This window comes from Biomphalaria glabrata, chromosome 8 (genome assembly GCF_947242115.1).
Source record: "Biomphalaria glabrata chromosome 8, xgBioGlab47.1, whole genome shotgun sequence".
NCBI lineage: Eukaryota > Metazoa > Mollusca > Gastropoda > Planorbidae > Biomphalaria > Biomphalaria glabrata.
The window spans coordinates 38,655,096-38,673,912 of NC_074718.1; the positions used below are offsets into that span (position 1 = coordinate 38,655,096).

Below are 18,817 nucleotides of genomic sequence, written 5' to 3' on the forward strand. Positions count from 1 at the left end.
TAAGCTGAGTCATAGATTACCTATTTTTATAACTTAGAATAACTAAAAAATCTACAGTTAGACTTACCTGGTCGGCACTATTTACTAATGTGTATGCTGATTTAGTTACATCATAAATAACCCCAATCCAGTAATAATCAATGCCCTCAGATAGAAACGTGGATGCTGAAGATATAAAAAAAAAAATTTAATCAAACAGCAATGAACTGTGACATGTTCAACTTAGTCTACAATACAAAGTCACACTTTTAAGAGTGAACATCAAGGCTAGGAATTAGGGTAATACATTATTTAGTAATGTAATAATGATAGTGAGTCTCACCATTGGGACATTTTCTCATAGTTATAATCAGAAAGAAGAACACCAAGCAATTTAAGTCAGATGTGAAGACAAGGCACTAAAGAGTAATACCTCTTGAAAAGAATTAGGAATTGGACTGGACACACCATCCATAAAGATGTCAATAATAAAACTACACAGGCAACAGAATATAAGCCCTTGAGCAAATTACATAAAGGAAAGCCAACCATGAATTGATAATAAAATGAATCAAAGAAAACATAAAATTATAAATTGTCGTCAAACGGGACAATCCAGAATCTCATGTGACAACACAACAACCAACAGCTTTTATATTTGATGACACTTGGATGGACTCAGGAACATTCTAGAAATCCTGATCAAGAAACAAAAAATCTACAAAAAGACAACATGAGGAATGTGGTTCGTGGTTTTTGAAGTAGAAAATTTCATTGAAAGTATCGCAAGTTTTAAGGTGAAAATTAACATGTAATATGCAAAGGAGGAACAAAGCAAAGAGGAAACAAAATTGTGACAGATAACAAATACATATTACATAATATGTGGTTTATATTAATTGTCCCTCCCAAAAAAAGTTGTAAAATTATGCTTTTGTTGTCATCAATTCTGTAATACAGCCTACAGCTGAGCAGCAAAAAGCTGGCTAGAAGAAGAAAACATCAACTGGATAGAAAGAAATACCAGATGATCAGGACTTCACTTTAAGGAATCTTTAGTAGGAAATTTAGAAATACTATAAAGAAGCTACAAAACTGTTCCATTGCTTCAGTTTTCATGATTTAACAATAACCTCGAATTCCAGAATGTCACATGTAGCTTCAAAACAAATCGTAAAAAATTTTTTCAAGATAAAGGCTATTCTAAATTACTTTAAAACTGTACAGTAAATCCTTTAACAGCTACCCAATCTAAAAAATAGGGGGTGCGGTGGCTGAATCTCTGTGAAGACTGGGATTTTGAATTTAGGGATTTTTAGGGCACCCCTGAGTCCACCCAACTCTAATGGGTACCTGACTTCAGTTGAGGAAAGTAAAGGCAGTTGGTTGTTGTGCTAGCCACATGACACCCTGCTCTTTAACCGTTGGCCACAGAAACAGATGATCTTAACATCATCTGCCTTATAGATCGCAAGGTCTGAAAGGGAAACTTTACTTTTTTCTTTTACTTAATCTAAAAAATGTCTTTTAATTTTGCAAACAAATGTACTTAAACCCTATTGGTATCAAATAATAAAAGCTGTATACTTGAGAACAAGGACTGGTCAATATCATTGTTGATGATAAACAAACTGGCATTTTCTCTTTGACATGTATTCTGGGCTTCAGTGAAGTTGGAAAGGTTGAGTTCAACCTTGATGCAATAATCATTGTAGATTGTCCAGCCAGGGTCACATCGAATATTAGCTTAAAAAAAATATTTTTTATTCATATATATATTAATTTAGTGTATCTTAGTAATTATCAAAACCTACATTATATTCTAAATAAAATTTTGGCTTCCTATAATTATTAGCAGGGGCATATTTAGCAGAAAATTAAAATGATCATTAAAAAAAATACTAGAAGAAGAGCCAATTGTTAATAAAAAAAATGAGAACAATCTATTATTATTTAATTTAGAATTTGAATTTTCACTTGTAATACACTTTTGAATTAGATCTCAACTACTAAACAGTTAACTTTCCACAGAAACACAATCAAACAAAATATTCAGAAAGACACAAATAATGAAAAGATAAAAGCACATTTCCTTTTTTTTTTATATGCTAGAATCTACAACAAATGTGTATAACTACAAGTGTTCTTGTTCCCTAATTATTCCTAATACCATTAATGACATTAGATCTATAGAGAATGGATCTAAATCTTTACAGAATACTTGTGAATAAAAAGGAAAGGAACTCTTTTGTACTAGAGATAAAAATGTAAATCGTTTGATGTTCTTTTAAGTTCTGAACTATAAATCTATAGTAGGCCTATAACTAATCAAAAAGTAAAACTAGGCATGCAGATAGATGATAAGATAACTTTAGTGGTCCAAGCAAATGGATATTACATTTTACTACAAAGTACTATTGTTCATCCCAGTATTAGGCTGCTACTTATTGTTGGCCTCCATCTTGTGGAGCATTTTGTCATGTGACTGTCATGTGACTGTAGAGCAATATTCTGGAGACATTCCCATGCATCCACATACAACACAGGTTAAGGTGACATTCCCTTAGGTGGTAGAGGAGCTGGCCATTTTACTTTTGGCACCTTTTTCTTTCAGAGTTGAGGCCAATGCTTTTTTAGCTGTCCATAGCTTTCTTGGTCACGGAGAAAATGGGATTAGAGGAGTTTAAAAATCTTTCTGTTCAAAACTTAATAAAGCGGAATAGGAGCAGACTACTTTATCTGGATCTGATGTAACAAAGTTTAGGCTACCCCCCTCACAAAACCCATACTTTAAAAATAGAGAAAGTAGCAACAGATATCTGGATCTAGTTGTGAATTTGAAGAACTTAATAGGCTAATCATAAGCAAAAATAAGAACAAGGACATAGATCTATTGCTAGATCTAGATCCAAGCTAACTAGTAACTTACGTGGGGGAATTTCATTAGTGGTATCAGTCAGTGAAGCAGTGCAGATAAAATTTCTAGGGGTGAAGCAATAGACGGCCAGGTTCAGACTTTTGTCTGGAGCTGAAAATATATATTGCCAAATTAAGTGTTAAGTGTTACAAAAGATATTAAACATACAGCTAAGTCTTTGTAGTTTATATATAGAGAGTCTAGATCTAGATCTAGTATAGACCTTTGTATAACTGTCATCACAGAATTTTTCAGATATAAAATAGAAATAATGCAATATTTAAAGGGTTTTGGTTGATAACTTCTCTTCAGCAAGAAGCTAGATTTTATAATCTAGCATTTCATCAACTTTTTAAAGTTCTCCTTTTCTGACTTTCTCTCTCTCTCTCTCTCTTCTCCAAATTCAAATTCATTACTTATTCATCTAATTTGATTTCGAACTACCGACATACTCAAAATACAAACTGGCATTATCACAGACATCTACGAGACAACCTCAAATTGAACAAAACAAGAAGTGATCACAAAAGACTATGAAGTATATTCTAATTCTTTCTATAATCCTCTAATTAGAAAACCTTTTTTTTTTTACCGAAACATTGACCTACACCTAATCTTATGTCTCCTTAACCTAAAATAGTTCAAGATTTTATATCAGTTATAATAAGTTATAGAGTTAGGTTTCTTTTACCGAATGTTATTTGAATTCTTTTATCTAAGCCACTGACTCCACACCTAGATTCTATCATCTTCACTTACCTAAGCCTGTGACTCCATACGTAGATATAGATTCTATAATCTTTACTTACCTACGTCAGTGACTCCACATCTAGAGTTTGTACCAGTAATATCAGTCGTGTCGTACTCTATGATCTTATCCCGTACTATATCGTTCTCAATGTAACGGAAGTCTAAACCGGTACCTGCAAAAACAAAAGACTAGATGAGGCGACGTGTAGATCTCTACATGGAAGCGAACCATAAAAATTATGTTCAATCCTGTCGCTTTCTCTGAATTGTATTGCTTAACTGTAGCTTAATAACTTTTCAGAGGCTAGGCCTAATAGTTATCAAACTTAAACAAAGAGAAGATTACTGCGATTAACTTCCTTTTTAACCCAAACTACAGATTTACAACCTGCTGATCGAGTCTCAATTTTCCTTTTCTATTTTTATTTTTGTGAACAGCAACTGTTACTTAACATCTTAATTAATAGAAGGCCACTTCGGCTATGATCTTGAGATACTTAAGCTATTTGAAACTTGAGACATGCTGATTAGATCCAATAACACCCGGGCAATGCTTCTCAGCCTCAATGTTGCACTTGTTTGGAAATGGCCGCCAGAGGAGACGATTCGGCCAATAAGGAAGCAAAACAGATCCTACGAGGTAAGGGCCGAGTCCATTGCACTGGCTGGGATAGAGAAAGACCCCAACAAGCATGCCATTATCTACACATTGTTCCGGGGCGTTTATTATGGCGGACAGCTGCACGACTGTAGGCCTACACGTTGTGGTACAGAGAATAAATATGATGGAGTTTCCCCGGTGGGTTTGGCCTTTGGCCTCGAGGTCTAGGTCTGTCCTCGGCAGTGGAATTAATATACAAATACAATTCTTAATTGAAGACAACATATGAAAAACAAAACAACACACTAGATCATTGAGTAGGCTATAGCACCAGTCATGATATCATTCGAAACACATGCTTGAAATTAATTGTTCTTTTCATTTTGTTAAATAAATTGTATATAACATTGTCATGGAAAGATACAGCAGTCTTAGCTTAACAGATACAAACATTTTAATAGACAATAAAATTATCCACTTACCACTAAATCCAATCCAGACTAAATTTATGTCATTATCCTGAAGTTCCTTGTTTAATATCGTCTTTGCTCTAGTTGTCATAGCACTGAAAATAAACTGGTTGATTAAAAATATTGTTACGAATCTCACTATCCAGGCTCTCTGCAAACTGCACCATACACCACCAACTTAAAGAACTTGACAACTCAGGGCTCCAAAGCAACGTAACACTTTAATAGTTGAATAAATAACAGCCAATACTGTACAATTGGCAACACGTACACTGTACAAATATCTCTCCGATAACACCGTTCCGCAGTATCAACTTTTGCACTGGCCTCTCCGTCTCGTTCCGGGCTTGCACTGGGTTCAACAGTTCAGGACTGACTTCACACACTAGGCTCGTTGTGTCGGACTCGATCGCAGACCAAGATCAAGACGCCAGCCGTCTCAACTGTACTTGACAGTACTCCGCACTGAACCGTCATAATGCTCTGTACAGAACCACACCGCTGAACTGTGCTGTAGTCGACCGGACTGTAGTGAACCGGGCTCTGAACCCCTGCCGTGAACCGTCTCTCGTGAACCTTGCTGTAATGAGCCCCTTTTCTCGACCGTCTTGACTGCGACACCTCCTCTCTTATATAGGGTCCCTACTGGCCTTCTCGAACCGGACAGAACGCCGCTCGACGTTTCTAGGTGGTCAGATGACTACAACTCTCGTGACGCTCCTGAGCTCTGTTCACGACGTCGATCCTTCTCGGACCGCCGTCGATCCTTCCCGAACCGCCGTGTTGACACTCGTCTCGGCTGACCGGCGTAACTCGTCACGGTTGACCGCTCGTCTAGCGCTGGCCTGGGGCGATTTGCGTCGGCTGACTACACTCACACCACTACCCCCATCTGTGCCACCACCAGGTTTATAACACTGCCCCCTCCTTAGATCTGTCCGTCCCGGACAGAATCAACATCATGACATTGGCTGTAAAGTTTCATCGCTGCAGGCGGGGGTCGATCAGTGGCAGTTGGCTTGCCTCTTGAGCTTGATGGAGCCATCCATGTTGCAGTCAGCAATGGTCGCTTCCTTCTTCTCCTCCAATTGGCCTTCACCTGGTTGCATGGACGTCGTGCTTTCATCGCCATCCACGTTGAATTCAGAAAACGTTTTCTTCTTCTCCTCCAGTTAGCCTTCATCTAATTGCTTCGATGTCGTTGTCGCATCGTCGACGTTGCACTCAACAAAAGTAGCCTTCTTCTTCTTCTCCGCCAGTTGGTCTTCATGTGGCTGCAGTTATTTCTTGGTAGAATCACCATGCACGTTGGACTACGCAAACGCCGCCTTCTTCTTTTCCTCCAGTTGATCGTCCTCTCGTTGCAGTGACGTTGTGGTTGCATCTCTCTCTTGTCGGTCGGTACCGATGACAGCCACTTGACACATGGAGAGGTATAGGATGTAAGGGCTGGGGATACCAGGATCGTTGGCAAAAGAGGTGGCTTCATAGGGCTTTGCGAAGAAGGACTGGGATGGGCTTCAAATCCACAGGGCGGGGAATTGTGCGACAGGTCATCATCTTCAGCCTTGTCTGGAGGGCATGCTCGTGGGGCAGGTTGGTGACACTCCTCGTGCAAAGGTCCCTCGTCTTCGGCTTCAGGCTCCATTCGGCTTTCTTCACCACCATCAGGACCTCTCTCTCTCGTCTCAGTATCGGGCCAATCGCTTGTTGGTTTCAGACCCTGTCGATGACTTTCGTCTTTCAAATATCCATCAACGTCAACGTCAGACTGCCTTGGATTCTCTTTACCACCTTCAGGACTTTCCTCTCCAGTCTTGGCAGCTGAACCAACGTCTGTTAGGTTCGGGCTTGGCTGGTATCTCTCGACTTGCATATGTCTCTCAACGGCTTCGTCAGGTTTCAATGGGTCCTCATGATCACCACCAAGGCTCCTCTCTCTGGTTTTAGCATCTGAACGAACGTCTGAGTTGATGATTCTCTCCTCCACAGCAGGTATGCGTTGGTTCATAGCGGCTATCTTGGTGTTCATGGCATCTATCTTGGAATTGATCTGTTCCAGCAAGTTAGGTTCGATTTCAAAAAGATATGTGTCCGGATCTTCTTTTTCTTCCAAAATGTCATCTCGGAGGCGTGCTTGTAAGGTTTCTTTATTTCCGCTCGTTTTCAGATTTCGATCACGGAGTTCTTGCTTCAGTTCTCTAAATTCAAGTTCGTACAGCAGTTTCAGACGAGCCATAGTAGATCCGATCCAATCCGATTCCGATCCGATCCCACTTCTGACACCAGTGTTACGAATCTCACTATCCAGGCTCTCTGCAAACTGCACCATACACCACCAACTTAAAGAACTTGACAACTCAGGGCTCCAAAGCAACGTAACACTTTAATAGTTGAATAAATAACAGCCAATACTGTACAATTGGCAACACGTACACTGTACAAATATCTCTCCGATAACACCGTTCCGCAGTATCAACTTTTGCACTGGCCTCTCCGTCTCGTTCCGGGCTTGCACTGGGTTCAACAGTTCAGGACTGACTTCACACACTAGGCTCGTTGTGTCGGACTCGATCGCAGACCAAGATCAAGACGCCAGCCGTCTCAACTGTACTTGACAGTACTCCGCACTGAACCGTCGTAATGCTCTGTACAGAACCACACCGCTGAACTGTGCTGTAGTCGACCGGACTGTAGTGAACCGGGCTCTGAACCCCTGCCGTGAACCGTCTCTCGTGAACCTTGCTGTAATGAGCCCCTTTTCTCGACCGTCTTGACTGCGACACCTCCTCTCTTATATAGGGTCCCTACTGGCCTTCTCGAACCGGACAGAACGCCGCTCGACGTTTCTAGGTGGTCAGATGACTACAACTCTCGTGACGCTCCTGAGCTCTGTTCACGACGTCGATCCTTCTCGGACCGCCGTCGATCCTTCCCGAACCGCCGTGTTGACACTCGTCTCGGCTGACCGGCGTAACTCGTCACGGTTGACCGCTCGTCTAGCGCTGGCCTGGGGCGATTTGCGTCGGCTGACTACACTCACACCACTACCCCCATCTGTGCCACCACCAGGTTTATAGCACTGCCCCCTCCTTAGATCTGTCCGTCCCGGACAGAATCAACATCATGACATTGGCTGTAAAGTTTCATCGCTGCAGGCGGGGGTCGATCAGTGGCAGTTGGCTTGCCTCTTGAGCTTGATGGAGCCATCCATGTTGCAGTCAGCAATGGTCGCTTCCTTCTTCTCCTCCAATTGGCCTTCACCTGGTTGCATGGACGTCGTGCTTTCATCGCCATCCACGTTGAATTCAGAAAACGTTTTCTTCTTCTCCTCCAGTTAGCCTTCATCTAATTGCTTCGATGTCGTTGTCGCATCGTCGACGTTGCACTCAACAAAAGTAGCCTTCTTCTTCTTCTCCGCCAGTTGGTCTTCATGTGGCTGCAGTTATTTCTTGGTAGAATCACCATGCACGTTGGACTACGCAAACGCCGCCTTCTTCTTTTCCTCCAGTTGATCGTCCTCTCGTTGCAGTGACGTTGTGGTTGCATCTCTCTCTTGTCGGTCGGTACCGATGACAGCCACTTGACACATGGAGAGGTATAGGATGTAAGGGCTGGGGATACCAGGATCGTTGGCAAAAGAGGTGGCTTCATAGGGCTTTGCGAAGAAGGACTGGGATGGGCTTCAAATCCACAGGGCGGGGAATTGTGCGACAGGTCATCATCTTCAGCCTTGTCTGGAGGGCATGCTCGTGGGGCAGGTTGGTGACACTCCTCGTGCAAAGGTCCCTCGTCTTCGGCTTCAGGCTCCATTCGGCTTTCTTCACCACCATCAGGACCTCTCTCTCTCGTCTCAGTATCGGGCCAATCGCTTGTTGGTTTCAGACCCTGTCGATGACTTTCGTCTTTCAAATATCCATCAACGTCAACGTCAGACTGCCTTGGATTCTCTTTACCACCTTCAGGACTTTCCTCTCCAGTCTTGGCAGCTGAACCAACGTCTGTTAGGTTCGGGCCTGGCTGGTATCTCTCGACTTGCATATGTCTCTCAACGGCTTCGTCAGGTTTCAATGGGTCCTCATGATCACCACCAAGGCTCCTCTCTCTGGTTTTAGCATCTGAACGAACGTCTGAGTTGATGATTCTCTCCTCCACAGCAGGTATGCGTTGGTTCATAGCGGCTATCTTGGTGTTCATGGCATCTATCTTGGAATTGATCTGTTCCAGCAAGTTAGGTTCGATTTCAAAAAGATATGTGTCCGGATCTTCTTTTTCTTCCAAAATGTCATCTCGGAGGCGTGCTTGTAAGGTTTCTTTATTTCCGCTCGTTTTCAGATTTCGATCACGGAGTTCTTGCTTCAGTTCTCTAAATTCAAGTTCGTACAGCAGTTTCAGACGAGCCATAGTAGATCCGATCCAATCCGATTCCGATCCGATCCCACTTCTGACACCAGTGTTACGAATCTCACTATCCAGGCTCTCTGCAAACTGCACCATACACCACCAACTTAAAGAACTTGACAACTCAGGGCTGCAAAGCAACGTAACACTTTAATAGTTGAATAAATAACAGCCAATACTGTACAATTGGCAACACGTACACTGTACAAATATCTCTCCGATAACACCGTTCCGCAGTATCAACTTTTGCACTGGCCTCTCCGTCTCGTTCCGGGCTTGCACTGGGTTCAACAGTTCAGGACTGACTTCACACACTAGGCTCGTTGTGTCGGACTCGATCGCAGACCAAGATCAAGACGCCAGCCGTCTCAACTGTACTTGACAGTACTCCGCACTGAACCGTCGTAATGCTCTGTACAGAACCACACCGCTGAACTGTGCTGTAGTCGACCGGACTGTAGTGAACCGGGCTCTGAACCCCTGCCGTGAACCGTCTCTCGTGAACCTTGCTGTAATGAGCCCCTTTTCTCGACCGTCTTGACTGCGACACCTCCTCTCTTATATAGGGTCCCTACTGGCCTTCTCGAACCGGACAGAACGCCGCTCGACGTTTCTAGGTGGTCAGATGACTACAACTCTCGTGACGCTCCTGAGCTCTGTTCACGACGTCGATCCTTCTCGGACCGCCGTCGATCCTTCCCGAACCGCCGTGTTGACACTCGTCTCGGCTGACCGGCGTAACTCGTCACGGTTGACCGCTCGTCTAGCGCTGGCCTGGGGCGATTTGCGTCGGCTGACTACACTCACACCACTACCCCCATCTGTGCCACCACCAGGTTTATAACACTGCCCCCTCCTTAGATCTGTCCGTCCCGGACAGAATCAACATCATGACATTGGCTGTAAAGTTTCATCGCTGCAGGCGGGGGTCGATCAGTGGCAGTTGGCTTGCCTCTTGAGCTTGATGGAGCCATCCATGTTGCAGTCAGCAATGGTCGCTTCCTTCTTCTCCTCCAATTGGCCTTCACCTGGTTGCATGGACGTCGTGCTTTCATCGCCATCCACGTTGAATTCAGAAAACGTTTTCTTCTTCTCCTCCAGTTAGCCTTCATCTAATTGCTTCGATGTCGTTGTCGCATCGTCGACGTTGCACTCAACAAAAGTAGCCTTCTTCTTCTTCTCCGCCAGTTGGTCTTCATGTGGCTGCAGTTATTTCTTGGTAGAATCACCATGCACGTTGGACTACGCAAACGCCGCCTTCTTCTTTTCCTCCAGTTGATCGTCCTCTCGTTGCAGTGACGTTGTGGTTGCATCTCTCTCTTGTCGGTCGGTACCGATGACAGCCACTTGACACATGGAGAGGTATAGGATGTAAGGGCTGGGGATACCAGGATCGTTGGCAAAAGAGGTGGCTTCATAGGGCTTTGCGAAGAAGGACTGGGATGGGCTTCAAATCCACAGGGCGGGGAATTGTGCGACAGGTCATCATCTTCAGCCTTGTCTGGAGGGCATGCTCGTGGGGCAGGTTGGTGACACTCCTCGTGCAAAGGTCCCTCGTCTTCGGCTTCAGGCTCCATTCGGCTTTCTTCACCACCATCAGGACCTCTCTCTCTCGTCTCAGTATCGGGCCAATCGCTTGTTGGTTTCAGACCCTGTCGATGACTTTCGTCTTTCAAATATCCATCAACGTCAACGTCAGACTGCCTTGGATTCTCTTTACCACCTTCAGGACTTTCCTCTCCAGTCTTGGCAGCTGAACCAACGTCTGTTAGGTTCGGGCTTGGCTGGTATCTCTCGACTTGCATATGTCTCTCAACGGCTTCGTCAGGTTTCAATGGGTCCTCATGATCACCACCAAGGCTCCTCTCTCTGGTTTTAGCATCTGAACGAACGTCTGAGTTGATGATTCTCTCCTCCACAGCAGGTATGCGTTGGTTCATAGCGGCTATCTTGGTGTTCATGGCATCTATCTTGGAATTGATCTGTTCCAGCAAGTTAGGTTCGATTTCAAAAAGATATGTGTCCGGATCTTCTTTTTCTTCCAAAATGTCATCTCGGAGGCGTGCTTGTAAGGTTTCTTTATTTCCGCTCGTTTTCAGATTTCGATCACGGAGTTCTTGCTTCAGTTCTCTAAATTCAAGTTCGTACAGCAGTTTCAGACGAGCCATAGTAGATCCGATCCAATCCGATTCCGATCCGATCCCACTTCTGACACCAGTGTTACGAATCTCACTATCCAGGCTCTCTGCAAACTGCACCATACACCACCAACTTAAAGAACTTGACAACTCAGGGCTCCAAAGCAACGTAACACTTTAATAGTTGAATAAATAACAGCCAATACTGTACAATTGGCAACACGTACACTGTACAAATATCTCTCCGATAACACCGTTCCGCAGTATCAACTTTTGCACTGGCCTCTCCGTCTCGTTCCGGGCTTGCACTGGGTTCAACAGTTCAGGACTGACTTCACACACTAGGCTCGTTGTGTCGGACTCGATCGCAGACCAAGATCAAGACGCCAGCCGTCTCAACTGTACTTGACAGTACTCCGCACTGAACCGTCGTAATGCTCTGTACAGAACCACACCGCTGAACTGTGCTGTAGTCGACCGGACTGTAGTGAACCGGGCTCTGAACCCCTGCCGTGAACCGTCTCTCGTGAACCTTGCTGTAATGAGCCCCTTTTCTCGACCGTCTTGACTGCGACACCTCCTCTCTTATATAGGGTCCCTACTGGCCTTCTCGAACCGGACAGAACGCCGCTCGACGTTTCTAGGTGGTCAGATGACTACAACTCTCGTGACGCTCCTGAGCTCTGTTCACGACGTCGATCCTTCTCGGACCGCCGTCGATCCTTCCCGAACCGCCGTGTTGACACTCGTCTCGGCTGACCGGCGTAACTCGTCACGGTTGACCGCTCGTCTAGCGCTGGCCTGGGGCGATTTGCGTCGGCTGACTACACTCACACCACTACCCCCATCTGTGCCACCACCAGGTTTATAGCACTGCCCCCTCCTTAGATCTGTCCGTCCCGGACAGAATCAACATCATGACATTGGCTGTAAAGTTTCATCGCTGCAGGCGGGGGTCGATCAGTGGCAGTTGGCTTGCCTCTTGAGCTTGATGGAGCCATCCATGTTGCAGTCAGCAATGGTCGCTTCCTTCTTCTCCTCCAATTGGCCTTCACCTGGTTGCATGGACGTCGTGCTTTCATCGCCATCCACGTTGAATTCAGAAAACGTTTTCTTCTTCTCCTCCAGTTAGCCTTCATCTAATTGCTTCGATGTCGTTGTCGCATCGTCGACGTTGCACTCAACAAAAGTAGCCTTCTTCTTCTTCTCCGCCAGTTGGTCTTCATGTGGCTGCAGTTATTTCTTGGTAGAATCACCATGCACGTTGGACTACGCAAACGCCGCCTTCTTCTTTTCCTCCAGTTGATCGTCCTCTCGTTGCAGTGACGTTGTGGTTGCATCTCTCTCTTGTCGGTCGGTACCGATGACAGCCACTTGACACATGGAGAGGTATAGGATGTAAGGGCTGGGGATACCAGGATCGTTGGCAAAAGAGGTGGCTTCATAGGGCTTTGCGAAGAAGGACTGGGATGGGCTTCAAATCCACAGGGCGGGGAATTGTGCGACAGGTCATCATCTTCAGCCTTGTCTGGAGGGCATGCTCGTGGGGCAGGTTGGTGACACTCCTCGTGCAAAGGTCCCTCGTCTTCGGCTTCAGGCTCCATTCGGCTTTCTTCACCACCATCAGGACCTCTCTCTCTCGTCTCAGTATCGGGCCAATCGCTTGTTGGTTTCAGACCCTGTCGATGACTTTCGTCTTTCAAATATCCATCAACGTCAACGTCAGACTGCCTTGGATTCTCTTTACCACCTTCAGGACTTTCCTCTCCAGTCTTGGCAGCTGAACCAACGTCTGTTAGGTTCGGGCCTGGCTGGTATCTCTCGACTTGCATATGTCTCTCAACGGCTTCGTCAGGTTTCAATGGGTCCTCATGATCACCACCAAGGCTCCTCTCTCTGGTTTTAGCATCTGAACGAACGTCTGAGTTGATGATTCTCTCCTCCACAGCAGGTATGCGTTGGTTCATAGCGGCTATCTTGGTGTTCATGGCATCTATCTTGGAATTGATCTGTTCCAGCAAGTTAGGTTCGATTTCAAAAAGATATGTGTCCGGATCTTCTTTTTCTTCCAAAATGTCATCTCGGAGGCGTGCTTGTAAGGTTTCTTTATTTCCGCTCGTTTTCAGATTTCGATCACGGAGTTCTTGCTTCAGTTCTCTAAATTCAAGTTCGTACAGCAGTTTCAGACGAGCCATAGTAGATCCGATCCAATCCGATTCCGATCCGATCCCACTTCTGACACCAGTGTTACGAATCTCACTATCCAGGCTCTCTGCAAACTGCACCATACACCACCAACTTAAAGAACTTGACAACTCAGGGCTGCAAAGCAACGTAACACTTTAATAGTTGAATAAATAACAGCCAATACTGTACAATTGGCAACACGTACACTGTACAAATATCTCTCCGATAACACCGTTCCGCAGTATCAACTTTTGCACTGGCCTCTCCGTCTCGTTCCGGGCTTGCACTGGGTTCAACAGTTCAGGACTGACTTCACACACTAGGCTCGTTGTGTCGGACTCGATCGCAGACCAAGATCAAGACGCCAGCCGTCTCAACTGTACTTGACAGTACTCCGCACTGAACCGTCGTAATGCTCTGTACAGAACCACACCGCTGAACTGTGCTGTAGTCGACCGGACTGTAGTGAACCGGGCTCTGAACCCCTGCCGTGAACCGTCTCTCGTGAACCTTGCTGTAATGAGCCCCTTTTCTCGACCGTCTTGACTGCGACACCTCCTCTCTTATATAGGGTCCCTACTGGCCTTCTCGAACCGGACAGAACGCCGCTCGACGTTTCTAGGTGGTCAGATGACTACAACTCTCGTGACGCTCCTGAGCTCTGTTCACGACGTCGATCCTTCTCGGACCGCCGTCGATCCTTCCCGAACCGCCGTGTTGACACTCGTCTCGGCTGACCGGCGTAACTCGTCACGGTTGACCGCTCGTCTAGCGCTGGCCTGGGGCGATTTGCGTCGGCTGACTACACTCACACCACTACCCCCATCTGTGCCACCACCAGGTTTATAACACTGCCCCCTCCTTAGATCTGTCCGTCCCGGACAGAATCAACATCATGACATTGGCTGTAAAGTTTCATCGCTGCAGGCGGGGGTCGATCAGTGGCAGTTGGCTTGCCTCTTGAGCTTGATGGAGCCATCCATGTTGCAGTCAGCAATGGTCGCTTCCTTCTTCTCCTCCAATTGGCCTTCACCTGGTTGCATGGACGTCGTGCTTTCATCGCCATCCACGTTGAATTCAGAAAACGTTTTCTTCTTCTCCTCCAGTTAGCCTTCATCTAATTGCTTCGATGTCGTTGTCGCATCGTCGACGTTGCACTCAACAAAAGTAGCCTTCTTCTTCTTCTCCGCCAGTTGGTCTTCATGTGGCTGCAGTTATTTCTTGGTAGAATCACCATGCACGTTGGACTACGCAAACGCCGCCTTCTTCTTTTCCTCCAGTTGATCGTCCTCTCGTTGCAGTGACGTTGTGGTTGCATCTCTCTCTTGTCGGTCGGTACCGATGACAGCCACTTGACACATGGAGAGGTATAGGATGTAAGGGCTGGGGATACCAGGATCGTTGGCAAAAGAGGTGGCTTCATAGGGCTTTGCGAAGAAGGACTGGGATGGGCTTCAAATCCACAGGGCGGGGAATTGTGCGACAGGTCATCATCTTCAGCCTTGTCTGGAGGGCATGCTCGTGGGGCAGGTTGGTGACACTCCTCGTGCAAAGGTCCCTCGTCTTCGGCTTCAGGCTCCATTCGGCTTTCTTCACCACCATCAGGACCTCTCTCTCTCGTCTCAGTATCGGGCCAATCGCTTGTTGGTTTCAGACCCTGTCGATGACTTTCGTCTTTCAAATATCCATCAACGTCAACGTCAGACTGCCTTGGATTCTCTTTACCACCTTCAGGACTTTCCTCTCCAGTCTTGGCAGCTGAACCAACGTCTGTTAGGTTCGGGCTTGGCTGGTATCTCTCGACTTGCATATGTCTCTCAACGGCTTCGTCAGGTTTCAATGGGTCCTCATGATCACCACCAAGGCTCCTCTCTCTGGTTTTAGCATCTGAACGAACGTCTGAGTTGATGATTCTCTCCTCCACAGCAGGTATGCGTTGGTTCATAGCGGCTATCTTGGTGTTCATGGCATCTATCTTGGAATTGATCTGTTCCAGCAAGTTAGGTTCGATTTCAAAAAGATATGTGTCCGGATCTTCTTTTTCTTCCAAAATGTCATCTCGGAGGCGTGCTTGTAAGGTTTCTTTATTTCCGCTCGTTTTCAGATTTCGATCACGGAGTTCTTGCTTCAGTTCTCTAAATTCAAGTTCGTACAGCAGTTTCAGACGAGCCATAGTAGATCCGATCCAATCCGATTCCGATCCGATCCCACTTCTGACACCAGTGTTACGAATCTCACTATCCAGGCTCTCTGCAAACTGCACCATACACCACCAACTTAAAGAACTTGACAACTCAGGGCTCCAAAGCAACGTAACACTTTAATAGTTGAATAAATAACAGCCAATACTGTACAATTGGCAACACGTACACTGTACAAATATCTCTCCGATAACACCGTTCCGCAGTATCAACTTTTGCACTGGCCTCTCCGTCTCGTTCCGGGCTTGCACTGGGTTCAACAGTTCAGGACTGACTTCACACACTAGGCTCGTTGTGTCGGACTCGATCGCAGACCAAGATCAAGACGCCAGCCGTCTCAACTGTACTTGACAGTACTCCGCACTGAACCGTCGTAATGCTCTGTACAGAACCACACCGCTGAACTGTGCTGTAGTCGACCGGACTGTAGTGAACCGGGCTCTGAACCCCTGCCGTGAACCGTCTCTCGTGAACCTTGCTGTAATGAGCCCCTTTTCTCGACCGTCTTGACTGCGACACCTCCTCTCTTATATAGGGTCCCTACTGGCCTTCTCGAACCGGACAGAACGCCGCTCGACGTTTCTAGGTGGTCAGATGACTACAACTCTCGTGACGCTCCTGAGCTCTGTTCACGACGTCGATCCTTCTCGGACCGCCGTCGATCCTTCCCGAACCGCCGTGTTGACACTCGTCTCGGCTGACCGGCGTAACTCGTCACGGTTGACCGCTCGTCTAGCGCTGGCCTGGGGCGATTTGCGTCGGCTGACTACACTCACACCACTACCCCCATCTGTGCCACCACCAGGTTTATAACAATATATAGAAAAAACATGTTCAATGGTTTATTATTATAATTATAACTTTTTTTTTTTAAAGTGCTTCTTCTATGTTCCCATATGAGGCTTTTTCTCTCTGGTCCAATCAAAGTTGTGGGCGGGAAATTTCCATACTCTCTTCAATTCAAATTTAAATATTCTAAAAATTGTAGAATTAAAAAATAACCTTCCATATTCTATAATACGATTTGATCACCTTAGCCCCTTTCAGTTAGGTAGCTACGCAGTTTAATCCTTTCGACTACACGTCTCATTGTTTTAGTTTTGTTTTCTTTAGTAAAAGTATGAATTTTCATCATGGGAGTTCTTAGGTAGGCTATGGGCGGCTATGGCTTAATTAATATGAGATTCTTTTTTATAGTATAATTGTCGATTGGTTAGTTGTTACAAATATAGGCTTATAACTTACCAACATTATACTTATTCTGGGTCTAAACTTTTATACATATTCTTATTATTTGTGAATCATGAAATCTAGCAACAGATTTGCAAAGTGAGATGTCTAAGTCATGTAAATGAGATGCAATAAGAAGTTAACTTGCTTTACCTAAAGAGGAAATAAGCGACAGGATAGAAATGTTCATTGAGACTTTTGTTGTTTTGTTTTTTTTTTGGTTGTTTAAATTGCGTTTGTACCAATTGTATACCGCATCATTCATGCTTACTATAGGATACTCAGTGCGCTATGGTCCAATATATTGTATTGTAAGAGACTGTTAGTATTATTAGACATTTAGGCAGGTGATGCTTGACTTAGGCTTCAATGTTATAAGACATTGGTTAACACCCAACTTACTACTGAATCATAGTGGCGCCTTGTCTGCTGCAATGGTCCACTGCCGCTGACCATGTCATTTTCTCCTCTGGCCGTATATGAAGCTGGTAGCAGTCGATGCCGTCCTGTATCCATCCAAGGGGACAGGTTCCTGTGAAACAGAGGCGAAGATGAAGGTTTGGGACTTAATAACAACTAAACACAAACGGGGAATTTCAGCTTCTACATATACTGTATAAATATTATGTCAATTAAATCTTTTCAATTTCAAGCATAATTCAACAGCGACTTTCATGAAGAACTGCCATGTGTTGACATTACACAATGTTAAATAGTAAAGTATAGCACCACTTTCAGGACTTGAGATCTACAGGGAAGATAATGAAAACGCCATCGGTACTTTGGCCGACGGTTAACTAAGGTGTCGTGTGGCCAGCACAACGACCAAACACATACGCTTCCCCCAATTAATGTCAGATGCCCTTTAGAGTTGGGTGGACTAGAGGCGTCCTAAAAATCCTGTATACAAAATCTATTTACAATATTTACCTGGATTCTTAAAATAGTTCAGAAAAGGCCGTTTCAAAGAATTTCTTACCTTGTGGCATTTTGCAAACAAAGGGCAGCTCTGCAGTGCAGGACTGAGTCTGGTAACCGAAGTGTGAGTCGTTAAATGCCGCCAGAGCGCACGTTCTGTTGACATTTCTGTGAAAAGATAAATCTATCTATCTATATATATATATATAATTCTCTTCATGGCTCAACAGTTTGGACACCAAGAAGTAATGGAAAGATCATCTTTTATTTCTGCAAGTCGGACTAGAGTTATTCACGTAACTTAAGCGGCGAAAAAAAAAATGGGGGGGGGGGGGAGAACAAGTAGTATTCACTCGTCACTAAATAGCTGGGTCGGACATAACCGCTGTGGGGCCCTATGCGAAACGGATTTCGCGGGGCCAGGTTTGGGTAGGGATACGGATAATTAAGAGTTTGTATTTGTATTAGAAAATAAATTCGTCTTTGCATTTTATTAATTCTTTACTACGCACAGAATTACTTTACGAGCCTTGCGTGTAGCAAAGTCATACAGTATATTATAAAAATTCTATTTCCTACATACATTACAAAGTAATTCTTCATTTGTTTGAGGTGCGAGAAGCTTCTTTCGCCACATTCCACAATTACGTGTATTGCATAATGCCGTTTTTTTTTTGTCCGCGCGTATGATTGGCGTTTTCCAGATTGAATGACACCCCAAAATGACAATTTTTGTCTATATATTTCAGGAAATTTGTATGATTTTTCAAAAGATTTTTATTTTAATTTCGGATATTTCCAGGACTTTTTCGTATATTTTGCAATTTCTGTAGATTTCCAGAAGTTCCTGGTAAATCAGGAGGCCACGGGAAATCTGTTTTAATTTATGAAATGGTTTAATTTAATTATTTACAACTAGAATTAGCATTAATTTGCAGGGCCCACTGCGGCCGGCCCTGCGAAATAGCGGCGTATGCTACGCCGTGGGTCGACAAGTTGACTTTATTGATCTTTTAAGATAAATC

General features: G+C 44.8%; 1 protein-coding gene across 2 annotated transcripts in view; it reads right to left on the reverse strand.

The window, feature by feature from the left end:
• LOC106063138 (uncharacterized) overlaps nt 1-18,817 on the reverse strand; it is a 68,159-nt gene that overhangs the window by 37,783 nt on the left and 11,559 nt on the right. For both annotated transcript variants that reach the window (XM_056037515.1, XM_056037514.1), the window contains exons 7-13: nt 17,854-17,960; nt 17,277-17,406; nt 4,730-4,812; nt 3,706-3,819; nt 2,909-3,007; nt 1,567-1,725; nt 68-165 (exon numbers count right to left, since the gene is read on the reverse strand). In XM_056037515.1, the coding sequence (XP_055893490.1) occupies nt 68-165; nt 1,567-1,725; nt 2,909-3,007; nt 3,706-3,819; nt 4,730-4,812; nt 17,277-17,406; nt 17,854-17,960 (790 nt within the window). The remainder of the gene's footprint in view (nt 1-67; nt 166-1,566; nt 1,726-2,908; nt 3,008-3,705; nt 3,820-4,729; nt 4,813-17,276; nt 17,407-17,853; nt 17,961-18,817) is intronic.